This window comes from Spodoptera frugiperda, chromosome 4, assembly GCF_023101765.2.
Source record: "Spodoptera frugiperda isolate SF20-4 chromosome 4, AGI-APGP_CSIRO_Sfru_2.0, whole genome shotgun sequence".
Lineage (NCBI taxonomy): Eukaryota > Metazoa > Arthropoda > Insecta > Lepidoptera > Noctuidae > Spodoptera > Spodoptera frugiperda.
In genome coordinates this window covers 729,374-756,126 of record NC_064215.1, presented here as the reverse complement: position 1 = coordinate 756,126, position 26,753 = coordinate 729,374, and the positions used below count along the sequence as shown (strand labels likewise).

General features: G+C 37.1%; 1 protein-coding gene across 1 annotated transcript; it reads right to left on the bottom strand.

The window, feature by feature from the left end:
• Positions 1 to 957: 957 nt before the first annotated feature.
• Positions 958 to 25,002, bottom strand: LOC118272561 (sodium-dependent neutral amino acid transporter B(0)AT3). Its single transcript, XM_035589143.2, has 5 exons — positions 23,956 to 25,002; positions 11,597 to 12,268; positions 10,853 to 11,214; positions 4,060 to 4,323; positions 958 to 3,716 (listed from the first exon to the last, which is right to left on the bottom strand). Exons 1-5 carry the CDS (start codon positions 24,643 to 24,645, stop codon positions 3,530 to 3,532), a joined length of 2,175 nt encoding a protein of 724 aa, XP_035445036.1. The 5' UTR covers positions 24,646 to 25,002; the 3' UTR covers positions 958 to 3,529.
• Between the last annotated feature and the right edge of the window lie 1,751 nt (positions 25,003 to 26,753).

The window sequence follows — 26,753 nt, the reverse complement described above, 5'->3', positions numbered from 1 at the left end:
GATGATAAAAAACGAGGTACCTATATTTTCAAAAAAGGAATTCAATGTTTATTTTATGTAATATTTGTAATTTTAATCAACTGCTTAAGGCTGATGTTGCATGAAACCCGAAAACAACCGTCAATTTGTTGTAGCGTTTTACGGGAACGTTTCTTTTACAATCTATACATTACAATATATAGGTAATGTATTAAATAAAGGTTGATGAAACTACGACAGTCGATTTAATTAATATTGTTTTTATGATTGAGCAACCCGCATTGAGCTAGCGTGGTAATTAATACTCAAACTTTCTCCATGCGCGAAGAGGCCTTTGATCAGCAGTAGCCACTTATAAACTGCTGATGATGATGATGAAGATATATAAGGAGCAAAATGGACGCACGTACCTTCATTAATATGTACACAAGAAATACAGGTTAAGTATACGTAAATATATAAATTATTACATAATATAGTATTTAATTATTAAGATAACAAACAACATTCAATATCACATCAAAGACGTAGCATAATCGTATATAGTTATATATTTGATTATATTAATTTCATTTTACAGTCATTTGTTTGAAAAAGATACGCATAGGTAAAGGAAATCTACTTTTAACACATTCAAAGCCATGGGCGGCAAAAATGACCGGCGCTAGCAGAGGATTTGCCTTTAACAGACTTTTTTGGCTGTCAAAGTATTAATAGTTCATTGATGAATTCCTTTTTTCTCTTGTTAGGTATTTATATTAAAATATGTAATTAAAATTTAAATTTTAATGATATTATAGTTTGTAGATTTGGCACAAATTATGAAGTTATAGGTAAGTGGGGCTTAGTGGGGTCTTATTAACAGACTTGTAGTAGATACTGCTTAGCAATATTTTTGATAACAAGGGCATTAGTTTTACTACAAAAATAGTAACAATAAATCGGGCTTGTTTATTGTTAATGTAACATTCGCATCAGACGTATTACGAGTGCTTTGCTACCGATAGAATAATTAGATAAGTACTTGATAACTAGTCAAATTCAACACTTATTTTGTAAATATATTGTAGATTTTCTTCTTCGATCTATTTCGATTCTTCTGCTTCTTCGATTTTCGATCTACGTCAATTCGAAAATAATTAAGTACTTAGGTATTTGTGATAATGTTTTTTCATACTTTATTAAAAGCCGAATAAAATATATTTTTGACAAAGTAAAGAAACATTGTTTGAAGAATGTTTTTAGCGCTACACCTAATTCAAACAAACGACTGCTTTCTTAAATGGACCATTATTAGAAATGCTTAAACATTAACTGCTGGCTTGCACAATTTACAATAGACTAATCTAATAGATGATCATGTCCTCTATACATTCAACAACAATTATGCGTAGACAATAAACTACTATATTTATTTTAAAAGCATCTAAAAACAACATGAGTATTATTTAAAATGTATATTTTTATTTTTATTGTCATAAGGTAGAATATTCTGCGTTTTATAAATATGTAGATTATATTATAAAGTTATAGACTATAGATTTTTTTTAAATATCAACAGATTATAAACAACTTAGCTCAAAGCGTAACGAATGTAAAAATAAATATAATAAAAACTATAATATCATAGACACGCTCTCTTGTGTCGTCACCTATTAAAGATTATTGTCGTATTATTCTTTTAAATATTTAATTAAATAATTAAAGATATAAAAAATACCAGTCTTTAACCATAAATACAATTAGCCATAGCAAAGGTTTTTTAAAGATTTTATTGTCAATCATTATTTAAAGGTAGGGAATATTATTGTCAATTATTTCTAAAAACTTTTAGCCGTTTTTCAATATAAAGGCTATTCGAAAACGAATTTATATTTTCTAACACTAAAGGGGTTTGAGTAACTTTGTATGGACTTGTGGCGTCATTTTTTTTTTCAGCGGCCACCAATAATTTTCATGTTACATTGTTCTGCTGTGTTCATTACACATATATGTTCAATTATTTTTATCCTAAGTTATATCAAAGCTGAGATATTTGAGTTTGAAGAATTTAAAAATGTAGTCTCTATAAATACTTCAAATACCGTCCTGTGTGAAAAAAATCTTAGTTATTGTATATTATTAGAAGATTGATATTAGTTATTGGCTTTACTGTTTCTCGACCTCTCGTCTGTCAATGTGACGTTAGTATTGGGCCCTAGGAAATATGTAATAAAAACACAGTATTATACCTTATTGCATTTATTACATGATTTTTAAAAACACATTTACATATTAACTTTCTTCGTCCATTTCGTTTTCAATGTCATGTCGAATAATGGTATCTAAAAATTGTGCCGGCGGAGTCAAATTATTTTGATATCTGGCCCATCCCATGTACCATATAATGGACATTATATGCGAACAGTAGCCTGTCAAATTATACGATCTACGACGAGTGCCGCCAACACGGTTTCAGCTGCGTCGGCAATAGATACAAAATGCACCGTAATTTTTTTTTTTTTTTATGCTGGGTCAGTCAATGAAACGTCCAATGAAATGCCAAGTCGTTATAATTATCCACAAGTCCACGAGAGATAAGAAGCGTAAAAAGTAACACACACAGTCAGTAAGGGACGAGCTGTTACTGTTACTGTTACTAAACACCATCGGCCCATAGATAAAAGACATTGGGGGTCCGTTCGATTCATCTACGTCACTGTATTTGAATTATTTTATTTAGCATTCCTAAAAAAATATGGCAGACACCCAAAAGAGTGCAATAACATTTAATAACTTCTTCGATTTCAATGACCAATATAAAACCAAATATCTCAGTTCCGATATGGTTTAGAGAAATATGGCCATAATAGCTTTTGATCGCTGTATTCTGTTCTTTCATAATATTTAAGTTTCATTACTGGCCGCTCAACTTCAAAACGACGCCAACTTTACCCAAACCCCTTTCTATTATATGCGTAATATAAAAATTCAACAGTAAATATAAACGGCTGGATATGAAACCTAGATATGGACACGTGAACTTGGATATGTTTCCAAAAGATATCCCTCTTTATTGTCTATAATTTTGATAAGATGACATTTAGATAAAATAGTATATTTAGTAATATAAAATGGGTTCTAAATGTCAGCGATGTTAAAATCATGCTATACTACTTATTAGGTAGGTATTACATATATTCACTGAGCGATCCATTCATTTATAAATTCACACCTTTTATTTTTTTGTTTTAAGTAAGTAATAAATATTTTCTCCAATATCTCAATCTAAAATAAAATATTATAAATAATGAGATTTACATTTTCTCTTTTACAAACTTTTCGTTTCGTTTTTTTATTGTCTTTGCGCAACTTAGCGTTACGGCAGCCATATTGGTTTACTGCTAAAACCGCGGGAAATCAATTATTCTTACAATAATACAAAGGCTGTCACTCGGACTACGTTTCGATGCAACTTGTATCAACTTCGAACGAAATACCTTATTTTTTCGCACTCTATAAAATTAAGACGGCAGAAAAAACTGTTACTTGTGCTAATATTCATCGGAGACTACTCCTCATCGTCGGTATCACAGCATCCAGGCCAGCAGCAACCTTCGGAGCCATCAGGTCTTGTGCAGAACAACAGGGTTTCTGTCGTGGAGACAGGTCTTGGCTCAATGCCATGGAAGTCCCGTAACTCCTCAGCGGGAAACCAGGCGCGTTCCTCGTCGTCTATTATGGGAACACCGAAGTATCTGGAATTCATATTAAGTGTGTTATTTTCCTCATATGTTGCTTTTGTTTTTTAAGTATATTTTTTAAATAATCCCATAAATAGTTTTTTTTTTGTTTTATTATTTTCTATCTCCTAGTTAATTTCTCTATCTCACTAACAGATCACGTAAACGTCACTATTACCTATAATATAATGCTTTCCTACACCATTAGCCTATTAGACCTAAACTGAATATTGACCTCCGATGCAAAATTACACCATTTCTTGCGGAATTTGGCAATTCCTCATCAATTACCAGCTCAAAGCTCCTTCACCGTATATTGAAAAACCTAAGATTCTGTAGTGTATTTTCGACTACTAACCTGGCAATAGCAACGACAGGTATCCACAACACGGACGCCAGGACCAACACAAGGACGAGCAGTACAGCCCATACAGGCCAGGTCTTCCTCTCCGTGTCTCCAGCAGACCTGATCCAAGCGTCATATCCAGAACCTTCCGTAGCCAGCTCCACGAACGAGGATATTAGGATGGAGAGCATCGCTAGAGGAGACAGGTACTTCCAACATATCAACCAGTAGATCCCCGGTCGTGTTCCTGTCATTAGCTGAATGTCATCTGCGAACCTGGAAAGAGAAAAAGGATAATGATATTAATAACCAAGTGTGTTTATAATCTTAATTAATATTAAAAACCAATGAATAAAGTGTGAGAGAGCCATGCTTTGGCACGAATGGGCCGGCTCGACATGATTGAGACCCACAGAAAACCGACGCGAAACAACGCTTGCCTTGTGTTGCATTGAGTGAGTGAGATTACCGTAGGCCCAATTTACCCCTCTTCCCAATCTTTCTTATCCCCGATTACCTAACAACCCTTAAATTCCTAACCCTCAAAAGTCGGCGTTTGCTTACTATCAAGTGATCCGTCTACTCGTTTACCGGCTTATAGCAAAAATGAAAAACAGTAGATACAATATAGGTATGTATAACTATGTTCCTTTATGGGATGTGTACAAGTTATAGCAGATAGTTTCTACCAAGGCTCCTAAACACAATAGACGTAACATTCACCGAATTCCCAGTTATGACACCCACTTAATGAAGCGGGTGACGTATAGAGAGGACGCGTCTATTCTCCTCATAATACGTAAAACGTGATTCTGAGTATAAGTATGTGCTATTAATGTGAATTTTATTAGTCGGAGACCCCAAACATTACTTAGTTTACCCGATTGTGGAATGAGTTTCCTGGAAAGGTTTTCCCAGTAGGCTAAAATATGGGGTACTTCAAGAATAGGTTTCTTTAGAGGCAGCAAAGCGCACATATTGCCCCACGTGTTGCAAGCGTTCATAGGTCACGGTAACCACTTACAATCACGTGAGCCGTGTGGGTTCTTGCCACGGTCGTGGTATAAATAAAACTCGAAAACAAAGCACTCTCGCTTTACCTTTAATAAGATTTCATTCATAAAAATATAACGAGATGACTGTAATAGACATAATCCTCCCTCCCGTTTCGTCAGACCCGCCATATGGCAGCCGGAGCGGTCGTCATTAGGGAAAAACAAGCGTACCAAGGGACGGTTCAAATTTTCAAATTGGTACAACATATTGGTTTCATCCTAAAATGTTTTGATTGAAACTGTATGGAGAGTTTTCATGTAGCTTTTTAGGTTTATTTATGTTTACATTACGTTATTTAAAACAAATCTTTCCTCTTTACACTTGAGATTTACAATAAGCATCATTCTAATGATATCTGACAACTATTTAGTTGTTATTTTTGTAGTTTATTTTCTAAATATCGTCGGATGCATATAAATCTTTCTCTATAATTATGCTATACATAAGAAACCGCATCAAAATCCGTTACGTAGTTTTAAAGATTTAAGCATACAAAGGGACATAGGGACAGAAAAAGCGATTTTGTTTTATACTATGTAGTGATAAAATATAGGTAAGAAATTTAACAAAAAGAAAAACGAAATCACAATATTAAACTGCCGTGATCGAGCAGCAATGATATCAAGTTCGGGTACTAGATCTATCACAATTCTATTATTTTCTTCTTTAAACTAAACAAGAACTTCAGCAATTCACCATTTCACAACCGCACGCGATCGAGTCTTTCCATCTATATAACAGTACTACAGGGGATCCCATTTAGCAAAGAATGATCGCCCATTCAACTGTAATCCAAGGATTAGCCGCGGCAACCGTAGCTTAACCTCCCAGATTAATTTACTCGTCCATTTCCCCCCTGTTTTACGTCAAAACAAACACGATTGGATGTCCAAAAATTGGCTCTGTCTCTTTTTATCTCGTATTTTTGTTCGTGAAATCTACATGTTTTATTTACAAAGCAAAACAAGATCGTGATAGCTACACCGTTTATTTTTAATTGACCCTGTTTTGTTCACCCTCCTGTTATGTTTTTTTTTTTTTTTGAGGGCGAAAAATCTTGCCATTGTCGGCGAGACGAGAGAGAGTGTCAGACTCTTACTGACTGAAAACCACCCTGTTCTTACTCTTCTTCTTATTCACGCCTTTTATCCCCGAAGGGGTAGGCAGAGGTGCACATTATGGCACGTAATGCCACGTTACAATGTACACCCATTTTTCACAATTTATGTTGTAAGTCCCATGTAATACGTGGTGAGCCTATTGCCATATACCGGGCACATTTCCAGACTCCGTGCTACTACAGAGAATTTTCGAAAAACCGTAAAAAACCCAGCAATACTTCGCCCGAAACCAACCACTCGGCCAACGAGGCACTTACTGTTCCTACTCCTGCTTTTCGAACCGGAGTCCCGGACCGACGACTACCTAGCGCTACCTAGCTACAGACTACCGCAGTTCCACTTTATCCAACTCGTACTCAAAAGTCGTACTACTCATTCAACAAAACACTCAGTCTCTAAAGTAACTTTGGTTAAACCAAAATGAATCCGTAACGTATCGACCAAAATGAAATATTACATAAGCTGTTCTGAACAAGCGAGACATGTACATAGGTATACCCATATGTATCTACGTTAGTGGGTATTGTATAGTATGTTGATAGTATATGGGATATTTTAGGGTGAAACGTTATAACTGGGTCGTTGAACTACATGGAGTGCTTCGTAGGTCGAGGTTTGGGTGCGTTCCGCGGGTAATTAGGGTTGCCATCTATTTTAGAAGAAATAGAGTATCTATACAATGTGATAGGGTTCAGACTTCTAACCCGTTAAGGCTGAGTACTACATCTAATTTTATCGATAAAAGTCGGGGGTCGAAGGGTCGAATCCCCTCCCCTAAAAGTTATGGCTATTTTAATATTATTTTTACTTTTTTTGATATCAAAGGTTGTATGCGTCGTAGAAACAAAAAGAAAACGACAAACGGTAGCTAATAACCTTGGCTAACTAATTCATTACTTTTTTCATATGTTTGATGATGTTTTGGTGAGAAAAAAATCATTTGTGAATTATTTTTACCGAAAAACTCACTATTTTTCAATATTTTCAATTAGGGGTTCAACCCCCCATATTATTTTTTTTGTCGATAAAATTAGATGTAGTACTCAGCCTTAACGGGTTAGAAGTCCCAACCCTATCACATTGTATATCTGATTTTAAAGCATGAAAATAAAGAGTATCACGACTTACAAAAACAGAGTATCATTTATTTTGTACTTTTAAACAGGTATTTTTGTATTGTTTGCAGCACATAACAATTTTTCACTGACTTTAACGACATTTTGGCTGTCACAAACCTGTGAGTTATATCTAAGAGGTTAGTTTAAGAGCTCCCTCACGTTAAGTAGGTAACTCATAGTTAAGTGATTGTTTGTTTATTGGAAAGGACATCATAAAAAATCTTTGCATTTAATTTTCCCAAACATTATCAGGAACAACATCGATTTTGGAGTTGTATAGGTACGGTATAAAGGTATATAACACAATTAATAAGCACGGCTCTGGTTCGGCGTCTTTTGTTTTGGAAACAATACAAAAAGGCGGTAAGCGCGCTGCCAGCGTGTTTACCAGCGTGATGTTGACGCTGATATTGTGAAATATATCATACGACATACGATTTGAAGTTCAAATTTAAAAGACAATTTAATAGCTAGGATGGAGCGCAGCTTGTTAAATGCGTTATCCTTTAATTAAGACAATTAGACTCACTCTCTTTCAAATCGTAACTAAAGTATAACCCTTTTTTGAGGGTGAAAATCATCCGATGACTTCTCTCGCCTTGGGCAAGACGAGAGGGAGTGTCAGACTCTTACTGACTAAAAACTACGTCGTTCCTACTCCTGTTTTTCGAGCCGGAGCCCCGGTAACCCGCTAGGCAGTCCGCAACTCAAAGTATAACCCTCTCTATTAAACCATAAACGGCGTGATACAAAAACGAATTGTAATTTGGGTCCTCAAAATTATGATCCCACTCTATAGCTACTCCATGATCGGAGCCATTGACATTACTAAAGAAAATGGCGCCGTGACCCTGATGTTCGTTTTCACGGCACGTTTAACTTATTTAAGACCCTTTAACCGAGTGACTGACCCCATAAGGCCAAGATTTTATCTCGTGACACAAAGTAGTTGAGATTTCTCCCTTACAGCGGATAAAACGTAAGTTTTTCTCAGAAAGAAACTTTTTCTTAAGTTAAGTCGTAGAATGTCGATTTCACTTTTTACTTTTAATTGTCAACCTTTCCAAACAGTTATACTTTTTGCTGTTCATACTTTTTCCTTGTTTTTTTTAAACAATGATGGGACAGATCCCATCCTATTGATTTATCTATAACTATTAAAAGAAAACTTTAATTATGTTACTTTCTAACAATTAACGAATTAGTTCGGGAGTCGATTTAATCCAAACAAAAAAATTGATATTTCTTCTTAATAAGGTAATGTTCTATTATAATAATAATATTACAGACTAGCTTCTGCCAGCGGCTTCGCCCGCGTTCCCGTGGGATAAAAAAGTATCCTATCATCCAAGTCAGCTCATACCCTGTCTGTATACCAAATCTCATCAAAATCCGTTCAGTAGTTTCAGCGTGATTAACGGACAAACATCTTAACATCCAAACAAATAAACTTTCACATTTATAATATTAGTGTGATACTGTAATTTAGAACTAGGTATTCTAAACTGGCTTATTGACTTGACTTAATGAAGTCTACAAAGTTAGTAAAGCCCGATAAACTATGCAAAGACCGTCCGAAACTATCGGAACTTGACTTTCTCGATTATTATTGGAAGGGTTTAATTTATGGGAAGATAATAGAGATGACGATAGGAATATCAAAAGCTAACCAATACTACGTAATAGGTCTGCTAAAACCTGGTACAGTTCAGGTTCTGAATGATAGTACTATTTTGTCCCGTTTAGAAAAAATAACTATTCACCTCAGGTTAAACCAAGGCACATACATAATAGGGATGATGACGGGGTACGAAAATTAAAAATCTATTTAGTCCGTCAGTTAGGTAGTGAAATAATATTAGACACGTATTTTTTTTTTGTTTTGTCATAATTTTAAGATAACAATACTTAGATAAAACGAATCAAAGTTAAGGAGTGGGGAGCAAAAACGTAATTTCTACGTATAAAATGACGTCACGCGATATTTCAAATCGATATATCTTCGAAAGTATTTCTTTCCGTAAGAAAAAAAATACGTGTCTAATATTTAAAATAATCTACAAGACAGATATTAAAATACAAAATTAGTAATCTATCCTATTCCATCAGTAGGACAACCAGTCTAATACATTCTGAGATAAAATAATGGCAGTAAAAGGTTATCTCCCAAACAAAAGTACTGGATAAAATGGTCCCTTATAAATCCTAAACTAACAATGAAAGCCCTCGGATTACTTAGTCAAGCCAAGAGTACCTTGTAAATTGCTTTAGAGCCTTTCAGTTCAGAACTTAGGATAACATGATTTTTAAGATATTCGACCTTTTGTACCTAGTAACTTTTATTTTAGCTACAACTTAGGCGGTTTACGGTTGACTGTGGTAGAGTAACTTTATCTATAACGTGATTAGTTTTTGGATACAAAAGGCTGAAGGTCGAGCTGTAGTAAATAAATAATATACATAAATACATAGCCTAGCCTGTCACCCGTGGGGGTAGGCAGAGACAATGGAACGCCAATTGCTACGAATCTTATGCTTCTTTCGCTTTATAAACAGTCATCAATCTTTTCATGCATTCTCGTCGGTTTAGAGTACTTTTAATTTGGCCCTTCTTTAATATATTGCCGAAAATTAAAAATCTATTTAGTTCGTCTGTTAGGTAGTGAAATAATATTAGACACGTATTTTTTTTTTTTTTTTATAAGATAAAATACTTAGATAAAACGAAACAAAGTTAAGGAGTGGGAGCAAAAACGTAATTTCTACGTATAAAACCTACCTAGAAGTGAAATCAGACGATATTTCAAATTGATATATCTTTGCTAGTATTTCTTTCCGTAAGAAAAAATACGTGACTAATATTTTACAATACAGATATTTAAATACAAAATTAGTAATCTATCCTATTCCATCAGTAGGACAACCAGTCTAATACATTCTGAGATAAAATAATGGCAGTAAAAGGTTATCTACCAAACAAAAGTACTGGATAAAATGGTCCCTTATAAATCCTAAACTAACAATGAAAGCCCTCGGATTACTTAGTCAAGCCAAGAGTACCTTGTAAATTGCTTTAGAGCCTTTCAGTTCAGAACTTAGGATAACATGATTTTTAAGATATTTGACCTTTTGTACCTAGTAGCTTTTATTTTAGCTACAACTTAGGCGGTTTACGGTTGACTGTGGTAGAGTAACTTTATCTATAACGTGATTAGTGTTTGGATACAAAAGGCTGAAGGTCGAGCTCAATGGCGTGCTATTTAAGAAGTCCAATAGTAAGTAAATCAATATATTAAACAGCCAGATTACAACCTAATTGTGGTCATAAGTTAACAAGGCATGACAAAACAAAGTCACATACAGAACAGTACAGCACACAACAGACTGATTGGCCGGTGCGAATAAACCTAAATTATTGGTTTTTATTCGAGCCGGCAAACTCTTACTAAGGGTAGACAACGTGGAAGAAAAATGCTACCCAAAAAACTAAAGTAGTAATTAAGAACTCACCTTTTAACCCCATACACGTAGGCAATCCCGACACACTCGAAGAAGGCGATGATCAGCAGAGGAAAGTTACCACTGTACATGTCAAATAGTAGGAATATGTAGCTTCCCGAGCCATGAGCGAAACCCATGGACAGTAAACAGCAGAGAAGACACAAGCCTCCTGTTAAGTACTCCTTTCTCAAATTGGGGAACAACTTCATGTCTACTATAGAAGTCACCACCCCTTCGAGGGTCCCGAATTGGGAGTCTATTCCTAGTGTGAACAGCATCAGGAAGAAGAGGACGGACCAGAACTGAGCTCCGGGGAACTGGTTGATGGCTTCCGTGAAGATGATGAAGGCGAGGCCGGTGCCCGAAGCGGTCTGTGGGAGAAATGTTCTGTTTGAAGTCATGTGTCTATAGAATTACATAATAAGTACTATATTTTCTGTTATCTGACAATATTCAAATTTTATAATAACTATTGTGCGACAAACTAAATAAACAAAAAATCACGGTTGACTCTCGTAAATTAATGAAGAAAAGCTCTACTAGTTACAAGTCACAGAGGGACTCTTCATCATGAGCAGCGTGCCTAAAACGCGCACTTAAAAGTAGTAGAGCTTTTCTCCATTAATATACGTAAGTAAACCGTATCTTGAATAATATTTCTTTTACTTAATTTATTTCTTTTTAGTCGAAGTTTCTTTTAGTTTCTGTAATTGATTTTAGGTGTTAACAATTATCACTTAAGCATAAACTCACATTGTCCAATTCCTTCTGTAAGTCACACTCCGGTAGCTGTGGCATCACCAGCGACGTAAGGTTCCCATTGAGGTCTACTTTCACCGTCTGCCCAGCTTCAGGCAGCACCATCGACCTGAAGGCAGGCCCAAACACCTCCAGCAACGTCTCATTCCTCAAGTCTAAACACTTCTCGTACACCATCGTAGCCTTGAACCCAATAATTGAAAACACAACGATGCCAGCAAACATCGACGTTAAGCAATTAGTCATAGAGACCATAATGGCATCTCTGTAACAGTTGTTGTCAACAGGGTTATAGGATGAGAACGCTATTAAGCCGCCGAAGGCTAAGCCAAGCGAAAAGAATATTTGTGTGCCAGCTTCCAGCCACACAACAGGGTCTAAAATCCTGTGCCACTTTGGTGTGAATAGGTGGATTAGTCCATCGCTCATGCCTTTAAGAGTGATGCCTCTGAAGAAGAATATGACGAGGACGATGTATGGGAAGGTTGCTGTGACGTAGACGACCTTGCCCGAGGACGCGATGCCTTTGATCATGCACATATAGACTAGGATCCAGGCTATGACTAAGGCTAGTGCTATCTTGTAGTTGAACGTTTCAGGGTAGTTGATGTCTTCTGATATTTGTAGAGTGGTGCGGTACCAGAAATATTGCGTCGGACTGCTCACCTGCAACAATACAGAGATGTTTAGTGTAGGAACTTTATTTAACCTAACAGATTTGGTGTTTAATCCACGTATGCAATATCCCATCTTTTTTAACAATTTAAAAGAACATAATCCGAAAACCAAGTACTTATGTTGTCTATAAACTAATGACAGAGAAATAGTTATTATTTATAAACATTTTCAATTGAGACTATGACCTATGAGTATGTTTTAGCATTTCTTCTCATAAAAGTCCGATAGAAAATCCCATCAGTAGCTTAATTAAAGTAACAGTGCAATGTACAGAAATAAACAATACCTAGGCTTCACCTAGTTATTTTAGAGTTTGTCGTGTAAAAGTGTCATCTTAAATATCATTTATCAATAATGCGGAACCTGCAATTATTCACTACTAAATAATGCAATTAAGTAAAGTAGTACTCGTCAACGTAGGTACTCATCAACATTAAAAAAAAACAATACAATAAAGTAACTGCGGATTCCAATTAAGAAAAAAAGAATCTGAACTTAAAACAAAAGAGAATGTATATCAACTAAGTTTTTCTGATTAATGCTGAATGCTGGCCAGATGCGAATCTTTATGAACGGTAGAAAAAAGCTGTAATAAATTTCTGAGCACTTTGTAGAGTTTTTTTTTATGAATGGCGAGGCGTTCAGAAATGGTTTAAACTTTGTTCAACTTCTTTTTATTTACTTTCAGCGATTGTTTTTAGATAGCATTATAATTTGCGGCACGTAAAAGATCATCATCATGCTTTTTTGTTGTAAGTTTCGTGAGACATACTAAATTAATTATTATGTTATCGGCTTACTCGTTATTCTCGTCTTCGTCTTTTGACGAGAAACTCGTCAAAGCGTTACGTGAACATCAGTAGCAGCGCGACAATCTCCGCGTCGTGTGTCGCGGAATGCTGCTCATGAATATGAGCCTCTAGCATGGCTTGAAACTAGTCGAGTTCCTCGTCAAAACGGTACGTGAGTAAGCCGTTAACATAATAATAATTAATCATACCTTTTGATCCCCAGAAGGATTGGTTGTTGAATAATGGATAGCTAGGGATATTTCACCTGTTAATATGTTAGGTATAAGAGGTTATTACCACACGCCGGGTTTAATATCAGACTCATATTAATCAGAAATTTTAGAATAGGGATGATGACGAGGTATAAAAATCGATCTCGTCCGTCAGTTAGGTAATGAAAACGCGTATTTTTTATTTTGTCACAAAAGATAACAATACTTATGTAGATAAAACGAATCAAAGTTTAGGAGTGGGAGCAAATACGTCATTTCTACGTATAAAATGGACGTAGAAATATATATCTTTTAATGTATCTTCAAGAATATTTTTTTCATAAGAAAACAAAAAATACGTGTCTATTATTTTAAAATAATCTACAAGATAGATATTAAAATAAAAATTAGTCATCTACCCAATTACAACATAACCTCCAAATATACTTTTCCCTGTCCTGGGAATCGAATCCGAGCTCTCTCCTTCAGCAGTCCCACTAACAACCACACGCCCTAAACATAAACCTATTCAACTTCATTCAAATATGAATTATATTAACTATACAGATTGCGTCACGAAAATCGGCTTTAAGTCAAGATTTATAGAGCATGTTACTATTATGACAGAAATCGGATTTTATCTTGATCTCGCAATCTTCTTACGCTATTTTTGTATTGCGAATGACAGCGACTGCCGACCGTAAGGTTTTAGGTTTAAGATTTCATGTATGGACGTAGTAGATAAACTCGTCAGAAAAATAAAAGTCGGATTTTTTAATGTAATAAGCCGGTAAACGAGCAGACGGGTCATCTGATGGTAAGCAATCGCCGCTGCCCATGGACACCCGCAACACCAGAGGCCTTACAAGTGCGTTACTGGCTTTTTGGGGGTTAGGGTTAGGAAATTAAGGAAACACAACGCAAGCGTTGTTTCACGTCGGTTTTCGGTGAGGCCGTGGTATCACTCCGGTCTAGCCGGCCCATTCGTGCCGAAGCATGGCTCTCCCACACTTTACATAGGTAGTTAGTAAAAAAAATAGTATTAACTATAGTATGTAGGTGTCTACTCGTGGCGAAATAAGTGCTAAGTGTTATATTATTCATCAATTAATATTCACGAGTCTAAGTGAGTGACAGACAGACAGACAACTAAGAAACGAAACAAATTGTCGATGTCGTGGCATGCACATAAATTATGGTCCTTAAGGGTCATATACGAGTATCTACTTAGAGAGGTTTTCGAAATTCCCATGGGAATAAGAAAAATACGCAATTTTTTATGGATTACATAGTTTATAAAGAAGCTATCTATACTAATATTATAAAGCTGAAGAGTTTGTTTGTTTGTTTGAACGCGCTAATCTCAGGAACTACTGGTCCGATTAAAATAATTCTTTTTGTTTTCGATAGGGCATTTATAGGAATAGGAAAGTTATAGGCTATAAATCATCACGCTACGATCAATAGGAACCGAGCAGGGCGGGTGAAACCGCGCGTAAGTAGCTAGTAATATATATTAGACTCCCATGTTAAAAACACCACGTTCTTACTCCTGATTTTCGAGCGGGAGCCCCGTTACACTCAGGCTTTATCAGAAACAGGTACCTCCCGAAACTCCTTCATTCAGTATGCACCTGTGTCAGGCCATAGGCGAGGTCGCCGTACCGTCTCTCGAGCCACTCCTCAAAGAAGGGACTTACTGCAATGACAGCGAGCCCAGCCCTCGGACGGGACAGTCGTTGCTGTTATTCCACCATGAATCTCTATACAAGACAACGTTCTAAATTCCACACGAACCAAACTTCACACGGAAAGCTAATACAGTACATATATCACTGAATTCTTTCCTCCGGGTGACAGAATAAAATTAAGGGTGAATAAAAGGGCATATAAAGTACAAACCCTTTGTCTCACATAAGTGTATTATTACTACTTAACTTTTAAAAGTGTTATTGAGTAGCAACCCTTGGTCCAAGGGCAGGAAACGACATAAAATAAGCATGAACATGAAGTCAAGTTGGACTCTTGGTAGTTTTACTATTGTAGAATACTAGGTAATGGCACTAACACTTAATTAATCATAAATTAATTAAAGGACTCCTCTAGTGTTATGAATTTCCAAGGGCAGCGATGATAGCTTTCCCAATCTTCCCAATCCCCGATTTCCCAACAACCCGTAAATTCCGAAGGCAGGCAACGCACTTGTAATGCCTCTGGTGTTTCGGGTATCCATGGGCGACGGCGATTGCTTACCATCAAGTAATCCGTCTGCTCGTTTACCGGATTATATGCCATAGAAAAACTAAATAAGTAGTAATAAATTTACACCCTTTTCTATATTCATAGCACTGGAACTGAAGTAAATATTGACTTCATAACTATCCTATAAATCTATTAAAGAAAGGTACACTGATGTCGGTTGACCTGCTGTATCTACAGCGGTCACAACGGATAGGAAAGGCCTTACAAATAATATACGAGACGGGGATGAAATATTACCACATACACACATACATATATTGTAAAGATTTCATATTAATTCAATATGACGGTACTGAAGCTTAGCAAGTTCCATATTTCAATAAAATATAAAAAGAAATTGCTGGCTTTGCTCAACGTATTTTTTTTGCTATATTCACGCATAGGTAATGGTAGTCTTACTAATATTATAAATCCGAATGTTTGTGAGATTGTGTATATTTTTTGTTAAAAAAAAAACGTTGCCCCACATTAAGATTTTCTCCTATGTCGTGGGTCCGTTTAAAACATACAATTTCACATGCACGACATGTAGATGTCTGCATGACACCCAGACCCGAAACAACAATTTATGGATTACACAAAGAGTTGCTCCGTGCGGGAATTGAACACGTGGCAAGGCGGCCAGTTGCTCAGCCATCGCGCCAACCGTACAGTCGAATATATGTGTTACTCAATCACGTGAAAATAGCTGAAGAGATCGGGATGAAATTTAGAACAGGGATAAAATGGTGCCCCACACTACGACTTTCGGTTTACAAACATACAAGTTTACATACACACACATGACACCCAGACCCGAAGTAACAATTTGTGGATCACACAAAGAGTGTTGCGTTGCGCGGCAGACGGTTGCCCAGCGACTGCCACTTAAATTGGTTACTTTATAAAACAAGTAAGCACTAAGAACCTTTATCTTACATTAAAATTTAAACTTTAGGAACATCCAAAGTTGTAATATTAATCTGAAACTTGGTAACGACAATTTAATGTAAATAGACAGTCGGTTATAATTTGGATAAACCTGAAATTCAGACGTCGTTACCCAATGTCTGGGTGAAACTCAAACAGACAGACAGAAAACGTTAAAGTTTTTATAGAACTTCGCAACCATAACCTTTACTGGCAGACTAATTACTTAGAAATGTTGATTAGAAGGTATTTAGAGCTGAAAACTATTTAGAACTATAAGTTCTGTGAGTGGCTTTGTCCGCTTTCCCGGTAAAAAGTGACCTATTACAGACCATAACCTATATCCGGAGCTGCGGACAACGTTAAAGGTTACCGGGGCTCCGGCTCAAAGCAGGAGAAGGAACGGGGTGGTTTTAGTCAGTAAGAGTCTGACACTCCCTCCCGCCTCACCCAAGGCGGGAGAAGTCATTGGATGATTTCCTCAAAAAAAAAGACCATAATCTATCTCTGTTCCAAATTTCATCTTGATCGCTTCAGACATTTTGATGTGAAGGAGTTACAAACAAATATACAAACTTTCGCATTTATAATATTAGTAGGATGAAGCACTCTTAATAACTCTTTTCACCTGTAACAATTGGTCATTTTTCTCAGTCACAAATAAATTATTTCGAGTTTTCAATCTAATCCAATAAAATATAAAGTAAGTAATTATAGTAATCTGTCTTTCAGCTAATTTATGTGACAAAGCTATTTGACAAAGCTGAATAAATATGATGACAAAATCCAAAACTATAGGTTTTTATAGATACATATAAAAATATTAATTTCAACGATAGTCCAATACTGACTACAAACATAAACATCCTTTATTTGTGTAGCTCAGTTTATGCTACGCCGTAGCCCGTAGCCGTGTCGCCTACGCCGTAGACAAACCGCCTACGCTCACGGTTTGCGTAAAAATGAATTTGTCGGCAGTCGCCTGATAGCGTGGGCGGCGTGTAGGCGAGGCTGGTTAACTTTAAACATTATTTATTCGGGGATCTCGCCACTTATTTGCACGCTACTGCTACTGTAACTGCTGTCTACAAATGTAAATTGTATCTATACGTGAAATAAAATATCGGAGTCTTTAAATAAACCTTTAGTAAGGGTATATTTTTTGCTAAAGGATAAGATATAGGATTGTAGTGAAATTATTTGGATAGCTTCGTTAAAAGATTTAAAGTTTTTTTTTTTGTAATAAATATAGTGTTATTGATTCTACGTCATTCGGGTACGTATTTTAAAAATTCTCAGAAAATTTGTGTTCTAACAATTCGGTTGTTTCATATAGGTCAAAAATTAATTATTTTGACATTTGAAATTTCAATATCCCAAAATAATCGTACTTCATGAATTTGACGATTATAATAATTTATTCCTAGCTAATTTTTGAGAAATAAGTATGCTATTTGATGCAAAAATTTTAAAACGTCATATGTGGCGATCTCCTACAAAATAAATAGGAAACTATCGTTTTTGACGTTTCGATAAAAGTATTGAATTTGACTAGTTAGAAACTAGTGTATTGTCTACAACTTTGTAACATCAACAGCTTATAAATTGCCATCGCTGACCAAAGGCGCGTTCTCGCACGGAGAAGGTTTGAGCATTAATCACCACCCTTGCTCAATACACTTTTTTTATGGAACAAGCCGGCAATCGAGCAGACGTATTACCTGATGGTAAGCAATCGCCGCCGCCCATGGACACTTGAAACACCAGAGGCGTTACAAGTGCGTTGCCGGCTTTTTGGGAGTTAGGAATTTAAGGGTTGTTGTTCGGGAATCGGGGATGGGGAAGATTGGGAAGGGGGAATTGGGCCTCCGGTAACCTCACTCACACAACACTGCTAACATTCAGCCAAATCTAAATATGACTGCCTCGTTGGTCGAGTGGTCACAATTGCGACTGCCGGAAAAGTGATCTCCGCTTTGATTCCCGGGTCAGACAAAGTATTACTGGACGTTTTTGGGTTTTCGAAAATTTCTCAGTAATAGCACAGAGGAACACTGGAAATAGGCTTACATGATGGGACTTATAACACAAATTGTGAAAAATGGATGTACATTGTACAGTGTTGCATTCCGTAATGTGCACCTCCTGCCTATCCTATCGGGAATAAAAGGCGTGACGTTACTGAACAAGACTAATATCCGAATACTCAAACGCTACTCAATTTTAAGTCGCTCTCAAAACTAGTTCTGTCCCTATCAATTCTTTATAAAATGACAGAGATAGCACGATATTTAAGTACAACTTAAAATTGAGTAGCATTTCAGTATTCGGGCGTCTGTGGTGTCCTAAAATAATTGTTAGAAAAACGCTACGGTTGTGAGGAGGAATAACTCTCGTCACGGGTTACAAAGGCGACCCCAATCCCTCTGGTTATGATGAATGTACGCCTCGAGGCTAGGGGTGCCCTCCGCCACATATCTTCTATCTACATACATACATACATATCGTCACGCCTTTAATCCCCGAAGGGGTAGGTAGAGGTACACATTATGACACGTAATGCCACTGTGTACACCCACTTTTCACAATTTATGTTGTAAGTCCCATGTAATAGGTGGTGAGCCTATTGCCATATACCGGGCACATTTTCAGACTCCGTGCTACTACTGAGAAACTTTCGAAAAACCGAAAAAATCCCAGTAATACTTAGTCCGACCCGGGAATCGAACCCGAGACCCCTTGCCACCACTAGGCCAACGAGGCAGTCAATATCTTCTATCTACTATATTCATATCTAACGGTTGGCGCAGCGGGTAAACGATTTGGTGCTGAGCAACGTGGTGCGTGATGGTTCTGTTTCTAATTCTTTGTGATTCATTAATCGTATTATTGTTTTGTGTTTGTAAATGCTACCAATATAGTAAAAATTCTTAACGTTTTTTAAAGGAAATAATGAAGTGAAAAAGTCAATTAATATAGGGTCTCCCTATTATTTTCCATTATGTTTCAGTTATACTAATAATATCACCAAATTAAAAATATATCCAATTCAGTACAGTCGAATCGTTATCAACATAAGGGTACTTTTCCACCAGAAATGTGCCATGTAGCTATGCTACGAAGATGTAATAAAACTATGTCACCGTTTCCACTGATGCTAAGCTATGTAGCTGGTGAGGAAGAGGGGCAGGGCGATGTATTTATAGTAAGGAAGCCATTTATAGAACACACCCTAGGACGCATCTTTACATATAAAAAACATAGGTTAGCTGAGTCCATTTCCACCATTGCTAAGCTATGTGTATCAATGAATATTATTGGTGGAAGCCAAACGCATCCACAGCAACGTAGTATAGCACATCTCTGTTGGAAAAGCACCCTTAAGCACGACAAAAAGAAAACCTTTTTTGACGTAATTAATTTACAAAATTTTTCATAAATACTGTTGTTTATTTAGTTAAAATAATTAGGTATGTTTCTCAAGTTATTTATAGAGAGCGACAGCCCTACACAGACAGGGGTCACAAACACATGCGACCTGAGTTTTGTTGCTAATTACCGTATTATTTGTTGTCTGCGACTCTGCAACATGTTTTTAACCTCTGACGCAGATGGAGTGCTGTTAATGTGCTTATAAAGTACAAACTTCTTATACGATGTTTTTGTGCAAAGTACTGAAGTTTGGTTCTCGGGTCGAAATGTCGATATAATACAGATGATGATGGGGTGTGAAAATTAAAAATCTATTTAGTCCGTCCAAAAAAAGAAAGTTTCAAAAAGCAGAAAAAACCGTCGGTAATCGAACCCCACTGCGTTCGCATTAGCGACCACTCGACTAACGAGGCAGTCAAAAAGAAAGAAAAGGTTAGTTTAATTCTACAATTATTAACGCTTATACGTCACGTAAATCACGTCGTACAAAATTCTTAGAAAATTATCATTCTCAAAACATTAATATTTGCGAAAAAAAGGAAAATAAATTTCACCTTTATTGGCGGCGACCCTTTTCCGATTTCTGATTTCGGAAACGACGGAGACTCACAATGGCTTTGTAAGAGACAGGTTCATTGGGCGAAAATAATTTATTTGGACGACTTATTGATTTTCCTTTTACATAGACGAAGATCCCTAATGGGTTCAATGACCGTACATACCTTTTTAAGAAGTAGAGTAATAGTTTCACTATTTCGTTGGTTGTGTAGTCATTAGTGTTACTACCAAAAAAGGGTATCTATTAATTTTGGTTTCTGAGTCGGGCATAGTGGAATAGTATTTAATATGGTATAGTTATTCCGAACAACTCTATTGCAATGGACCCAAAAGTAAAAGCTGTTGATGTCAGATGTGATGCATGTAGGTACGTAATTATTTATACATATATGTATGTAAGATATTTACTTAGAAAGCATTAGATAATAAGAAGCATTTTTCCTAGATTAATTAGCTATTTAGTCGAGTGATAAGTTAATCAAACCCAGCGTAATGTAAACGAGTCGAGTTCCTAATACCCGTTGCTTCCCGCCCGGCACGAACTATCAGAACCATGGCTACAATTTATAAGTTCCTGTAATAATAGTCGTAAGTTGATAATAAATAAATAAATAAATAAATTTCTGTAGTAATAATAAGATATTTTATTTTCTATCACTCTATCCTAAGATATTTATATGACTGCACGGTTGGTGCGGTGGCTGGGCAACTGGCTGCCGCGTAACGTGTAGCGGATTCGATGCCCGCAACGCTCTAAGCAACTTGTGTGATCCACAAATTGTTGCTTCGGGTCTGGGTGTCATGTGCATGTGAACTTGTATGGTTGTGAACACACCCACGACACAAGAGAAAATCCTAAAATCTCCGACGTCACAATACCTGTTACAAAATCGTATCACTTAAAAAATCCACGTCTTTTTGACCTCAAAATGAAAGCAAATAATAAAAAGATCGTTCATTTTTTACGACTGAGATGTACCTACGGCGAGTAAAAGTAAAAAGATACTTCACGCGAAACGCGAAGAGCTTTATTACTAAAATTAAATAAAAAGAAAAACATTTTTACCGCGGTTTTATTACGTACCTACTACCTAGGTACTTTGGTTACCGATTTTCTCGTTATTTTGTGGAAAATTCCAACCTTTTTAGGCAGACTAAATGGGATGATACGATTTTGTAATAGGTGCTGTGATCGTGGGTATTTTAGTGACTCGTAGGTTTAAGAAGTCCACTTTTCATGCTTGGGGGTGGAGTTCGAAACCTACCAACGGCACTTACCAATGTGGATTTTCCCGATTTGTGTATACTTTCTAAGATTATTTAGCCACGACAAACGTTGAAGGAAAACATCGTGAGGAAACCTGGGCTTATAATTTCTAATTATAAGTTTAAAATTGCCAACCCGCATTGAGCAAGCGTGGTGATTAATGCTCAAACCTTCTCCGTGTGAAAAGAGGCCTTTAGTCAGGAGTAGCCACTTACAGGCTGTTGATGCGATGTGTAGTGTGAAATGGGATGATTAAAAATTAGAAATCTTTTGGCTTCTGCCTATGTTTTCGCCCGCGTTCCCGTAAGACAAAAGTAGCCTATGTCTTATTCCAGACCATAATCTACCCCTGTTCCAAATTTCATCTCGACCCCTTCAGCCGTTTTGCTGTGATTGAGTAACAAACATAGGAACACACAAACTCACTCATAAACTTTCGCGTTTACATTTTAGAAACTTTAGTAACATGTAAGTTTAAGGAACGAATTAATAGCTTAGGATCTTGAAGCTTGCAATGTCATCACATGAGTACAAAATGTACCTAAGGCTCAAAAGTATTTATTATCCTAGTCTAATATATAAAATTCTCGTGTCACAGTTTTCGTTGCCATACTCCTCCGAAACGGCTTGACCGATTTTGATGAATTTTTTTGTGCTTATCCGGTATCTATGAGAATCGGCCAACATCTATTTTTCATCCCCCTAAATGTTAGGGGTAGTACAACCCTAAATTTTTTAATTTTCCGCAGACGAAGTCGCGGGCAGAAGCTAGTAATATTATAAATATGAAAGTTTTAATGTTTGTTTGTTACTCCTTCACGTCAAAACAGCAGAAGGGTTCGAGATGAAATTTCGAACAGGAGTAGATTATGATCTGAAATAACACATAGGCCAAGCTTTTTCCTATCCTATACGGGAACGCGAATGAAGCCGCTGGCAGAAGCTAGTATTTCAATATTTTTAATTGGTTTACCAGATGGACATTGAAAAATTGTTTAGTCAACATCCCCATTCCACGGGTATCTCTTTTAAAAACGCTTACTCGCAGCCTTTGTATAACCCCGACCTTAAATGTATCGATAGCAGATTATTTGGATGTATACTTAATCCTTTTTTAATAACGTAATGATATTTTATTGCAACGTCACGCCTTTTATTCCCGAAGGGGTAGGCAGAGTTGCACATTACGGCACGTAATGCTGCTATATAATGTACACCCACTTTTCACCATTTGTGTTATAAGTCCCATCTAATAGGAGGTGAACTCATTGCCATATACTGGGCACAATTCCAGACTGCGTGCTCTTACCGAGAAATTTTCGAATAATATTTTATCTTTAAGTATTTCTGTAAATAGGTTACAAAATAGCACTACCGAAGTACAAGTACCTAACTTAGATAAACCAACATTCCCAGATTAAAGTTCTGAAAAATCTGAGAATTAATAAAATCGTTGGTTAAATAGCTACCATACTCTTTTGCTTAGCTTTTTATAAATTATATATACCAATTTAAAATAGTTCTTAAAAAAATATGGGAATAGTTACATAAATTCGCATAGTGTAACTTAGTGTAATAATATTATGTTTAGAAAACAGTTTTATAAATAAAATATAAAAAGTCTCCATTATATTTAGGCAATAAAACAGTAAGTTGACTATGTAGGTAAAAATAAGCCTATCATTATTCGAAAACGTAAACTTAAATGCTTCAAGCCTAGTGCAACAGTTTCATCAAATTAAATAGAAATTATCAAATAGAAATGCCTAGGTGCTTGTAATTACTCATTTATAATAAATAAAAAAAACTAGATAGGTAGGTATATAAGTTTTAACAGGCGGGGCTTTATTTAAAAGCAAACAGCAGCAAATGAACAACTGTTTTTCCAATAACTAAACTATCGTTGTAGCCGGAGTTTCGATATTGATTCGAAACGCACTGTACGTAGCTTATGTTTGGCCAATAACCTTTCATAAGAGCGCTTTGCTGAACATTCGTTTGAATCTCCGGAACTACACACACACCGAATGAAGCCTTTCACCTATTCACAGATAGGGTTTAGTACATTCACAGGAGTTTTTAACAAGATGAGTGATAATAAAATAGATTTAATACAAAAATGGAATGTATTGTGCCTACTCTTATTATTACGGTTAGCCAACAAAAAAGCATAACGATTGAGCGCGTATGCACAAACAAGGGTATCGCAAAAGTAGTGAAAATTGACAGAAAATTGTCACTTACTGCACATTCAGGCTCGGCAGTATAGGATCCGTTAGCGAAGTACTTCTTCGGGCACTCGGCCCACGGCAGCTCTGCCTGGAAGCTTTGCGCGAAGTAGAACAGGCACCAGGCGATGATGGAGTTGTAGTACAGCGCCACGTTAAACGACACCACCGCCGAACTGATCCCGATCCCACCCAAATAAGGAGACACCTGGTGCCACACACCTATGGCGCCTTTCCGCAGACGCTGCCCGATCGCCAACTCCAAGTAAAATATCGGTATCCCCTCAATCGCTAACATCACGAAGTACGGAATCAAAAATGCTCCCCCGCCATTCTTCTGCGCTAGGTACGGAAACCTCCACACGTTACCTAATCCCACGGCATACCCAACTGTGGCTAACAGAAAAGTGAGCTTGCTGTCCCACGACTCTCTCTCGACTCCACCACCTTCGGGCTTCGCTCCACCTCGGTCCTCGACGGAGCTGGCCTTGCTCGTCGGCGTCTCTGAGGAGCGCCTGTTGGGGCTGGTGTCCTCGAAGGCCTCGTTGGTGGCGCCGTACATGACGTGCGTGCGGTGGGACGGGTGGCCGTTCTCCATCGTCACCAGCCGACCTCGCAGCTCCTTCATCTCCATCCTGTCTATGGAGCGCTGTGCGTACAGGTCCCGCGAGCTCTGTCGCCTCATCAAGTGTGCTGTGTTCGCCATCTTTCGTTATTGCTATTATACTTCTAATTAAACTTTAATTATTGTCGTCTTATTGTCATTATTGGCTTTTAAAACGATTCAGATTCCGTGTCGTGGCACATAATGAGGACCAATAAATTACACGTCAAAGTTATGAATGCTTTTACGTGGGGGTGGAACGGCATCTGTAATAATTTACTAATAACCATTTTTTGTGTAAACCGTAAACTGAAGGATTGGCACGTCACTGAACTTTATATTGTAAATACACAAGGATTTATATTGAACATATTGAATTTGATTGGTGCTGTGATGGCGGCCGCGGGGTCGCGCGTATCTGGCGGGAAACGCGCCCGAAATGCGGGTGTGAGAGGGACGAGCTTGCACACGCATGCGCTGAAGTAGTGCCCTCTCCGTGGCACTTACACTCAAATGGAGGATTTTTCAATGAACGACTGGAATCCGAACGCCTACGTGCAAGCAAAACACGGTGTAGACAACATTGATTCGCAGTCTAACATTAAATCAAAGCAACGTAACTGAGAACTAGGTGTAGGTAGGAGGATGAATTACCTAGACAGTAGACTTAACGGTGCCGTAACAATATAATTTATAAATAGATTAGCTAATTTAATATCAGTCCTATTTCTGCGATTTTATTATGTAGTTGTAAAATGTAAAACAATCAACAGTCTACAGTTTCCGTATGATTCATAATGTCGGACTAAATGAATTTAAAGTTTTGAAAAATGTTTATAGTGTTAACAGCTAATGGAAGGGGCGGTGGGCGGTTGACAATGATTTATGATCGAGCGACACTTGCTAAATAAAAGAAAGTGCCAGTCTGCCTGTGTCGATGGCCTCTATTATATCGCAAAAGCAACATTATGTACAAGAGATTTCCAATTGGTTCTAGAAAAGCTTGTAAGTTCTAGATTTTGACAATCATCTCAATGATAGCATGGAACCTGGTATTGCCCTCGGTTCCAGCTAATTACTCACCCCCTATTACATGAGATTTATAAGATAAGTGGTGAAATGTAGGTGTTAGGTAGGTACTTACATTGTACGTAAGTATTACGTACAAAATGCATCTGTGCAATGCTTGGGGGATTAAAAAGCTGTTATGTTCTACTAAGAGGGTTTACCACAGTCACAGAAATCAATTAAACCCGAGATCGGCAAAGCGCTTCTCCCCATACCTGATGCCCGTGTCTCCCGATGTCTGATAATGCCAGATGCCCGTGTCTCCTGTAAGATATGGTGAAAATTAAAAGTATATTACTCTGCTATCACCACTCTTTTTTATGATATAAGCTGGTAAACGAGCAGACGGATCACCTGCTAAGCAATTGCCGCCGCCCATGGATACCCGAAACACCAGAGGCGTTACAAGTGCGTTGTTGGCTTTTTGGGGTTTGGAATTTAAGGGTTGTCGATAATGGGGTTCACTCCTCACGACACAGCCCATCAATATACATATTTTTCACATAATTAGAGTCATGCTTCGGCAGTAATAAGCTTTACCGAAGTGATATCACGACCTCTTAAAAAACCGTCGTGAAATATCACCTATGTTATGTTTCACCATACGAGTAAGGTTACCAGAAGTCCAATCCCCTCCCACCACCAAAACCGCGACGTAGTTGTAACTCCTCTCGAGTTGCGGTTATCCTTGGGCGACGTCAATTGCTTACCATCAGGTGACCAGTTGTCTCGTTCAAGTACATCCTATCCCATCATAAATAAACATCCACCTATACACGATGTAACAAAAAGGTGGTATACATATCAAGTGCACGGTTTCTAGATAACAAACGACACGGGAAGGGTTTTTAAACTCATGTTTTCATGGAACGAAGTTATGAATTACATAAAATTCCAGAAACCGAACATCAAATTAGGTAGATACAGGTACTAGGCGTAGGCGATCAGATTTACAGAAGAAATGTTTCGTTATTAGCGAGTGACCCCTGTAGTGTTGTGATAAGTTTGTATGATGATTTAAAATCAAGAACCATGCGCCACCAAGTATTTGGTACCAATTTTTTTAAACGTATTTTAAGCTGAAACTTTGTGTCGAGATTCTATTCAACCTGTATTCTTCAGTGCTTCTTGATGTATATGGG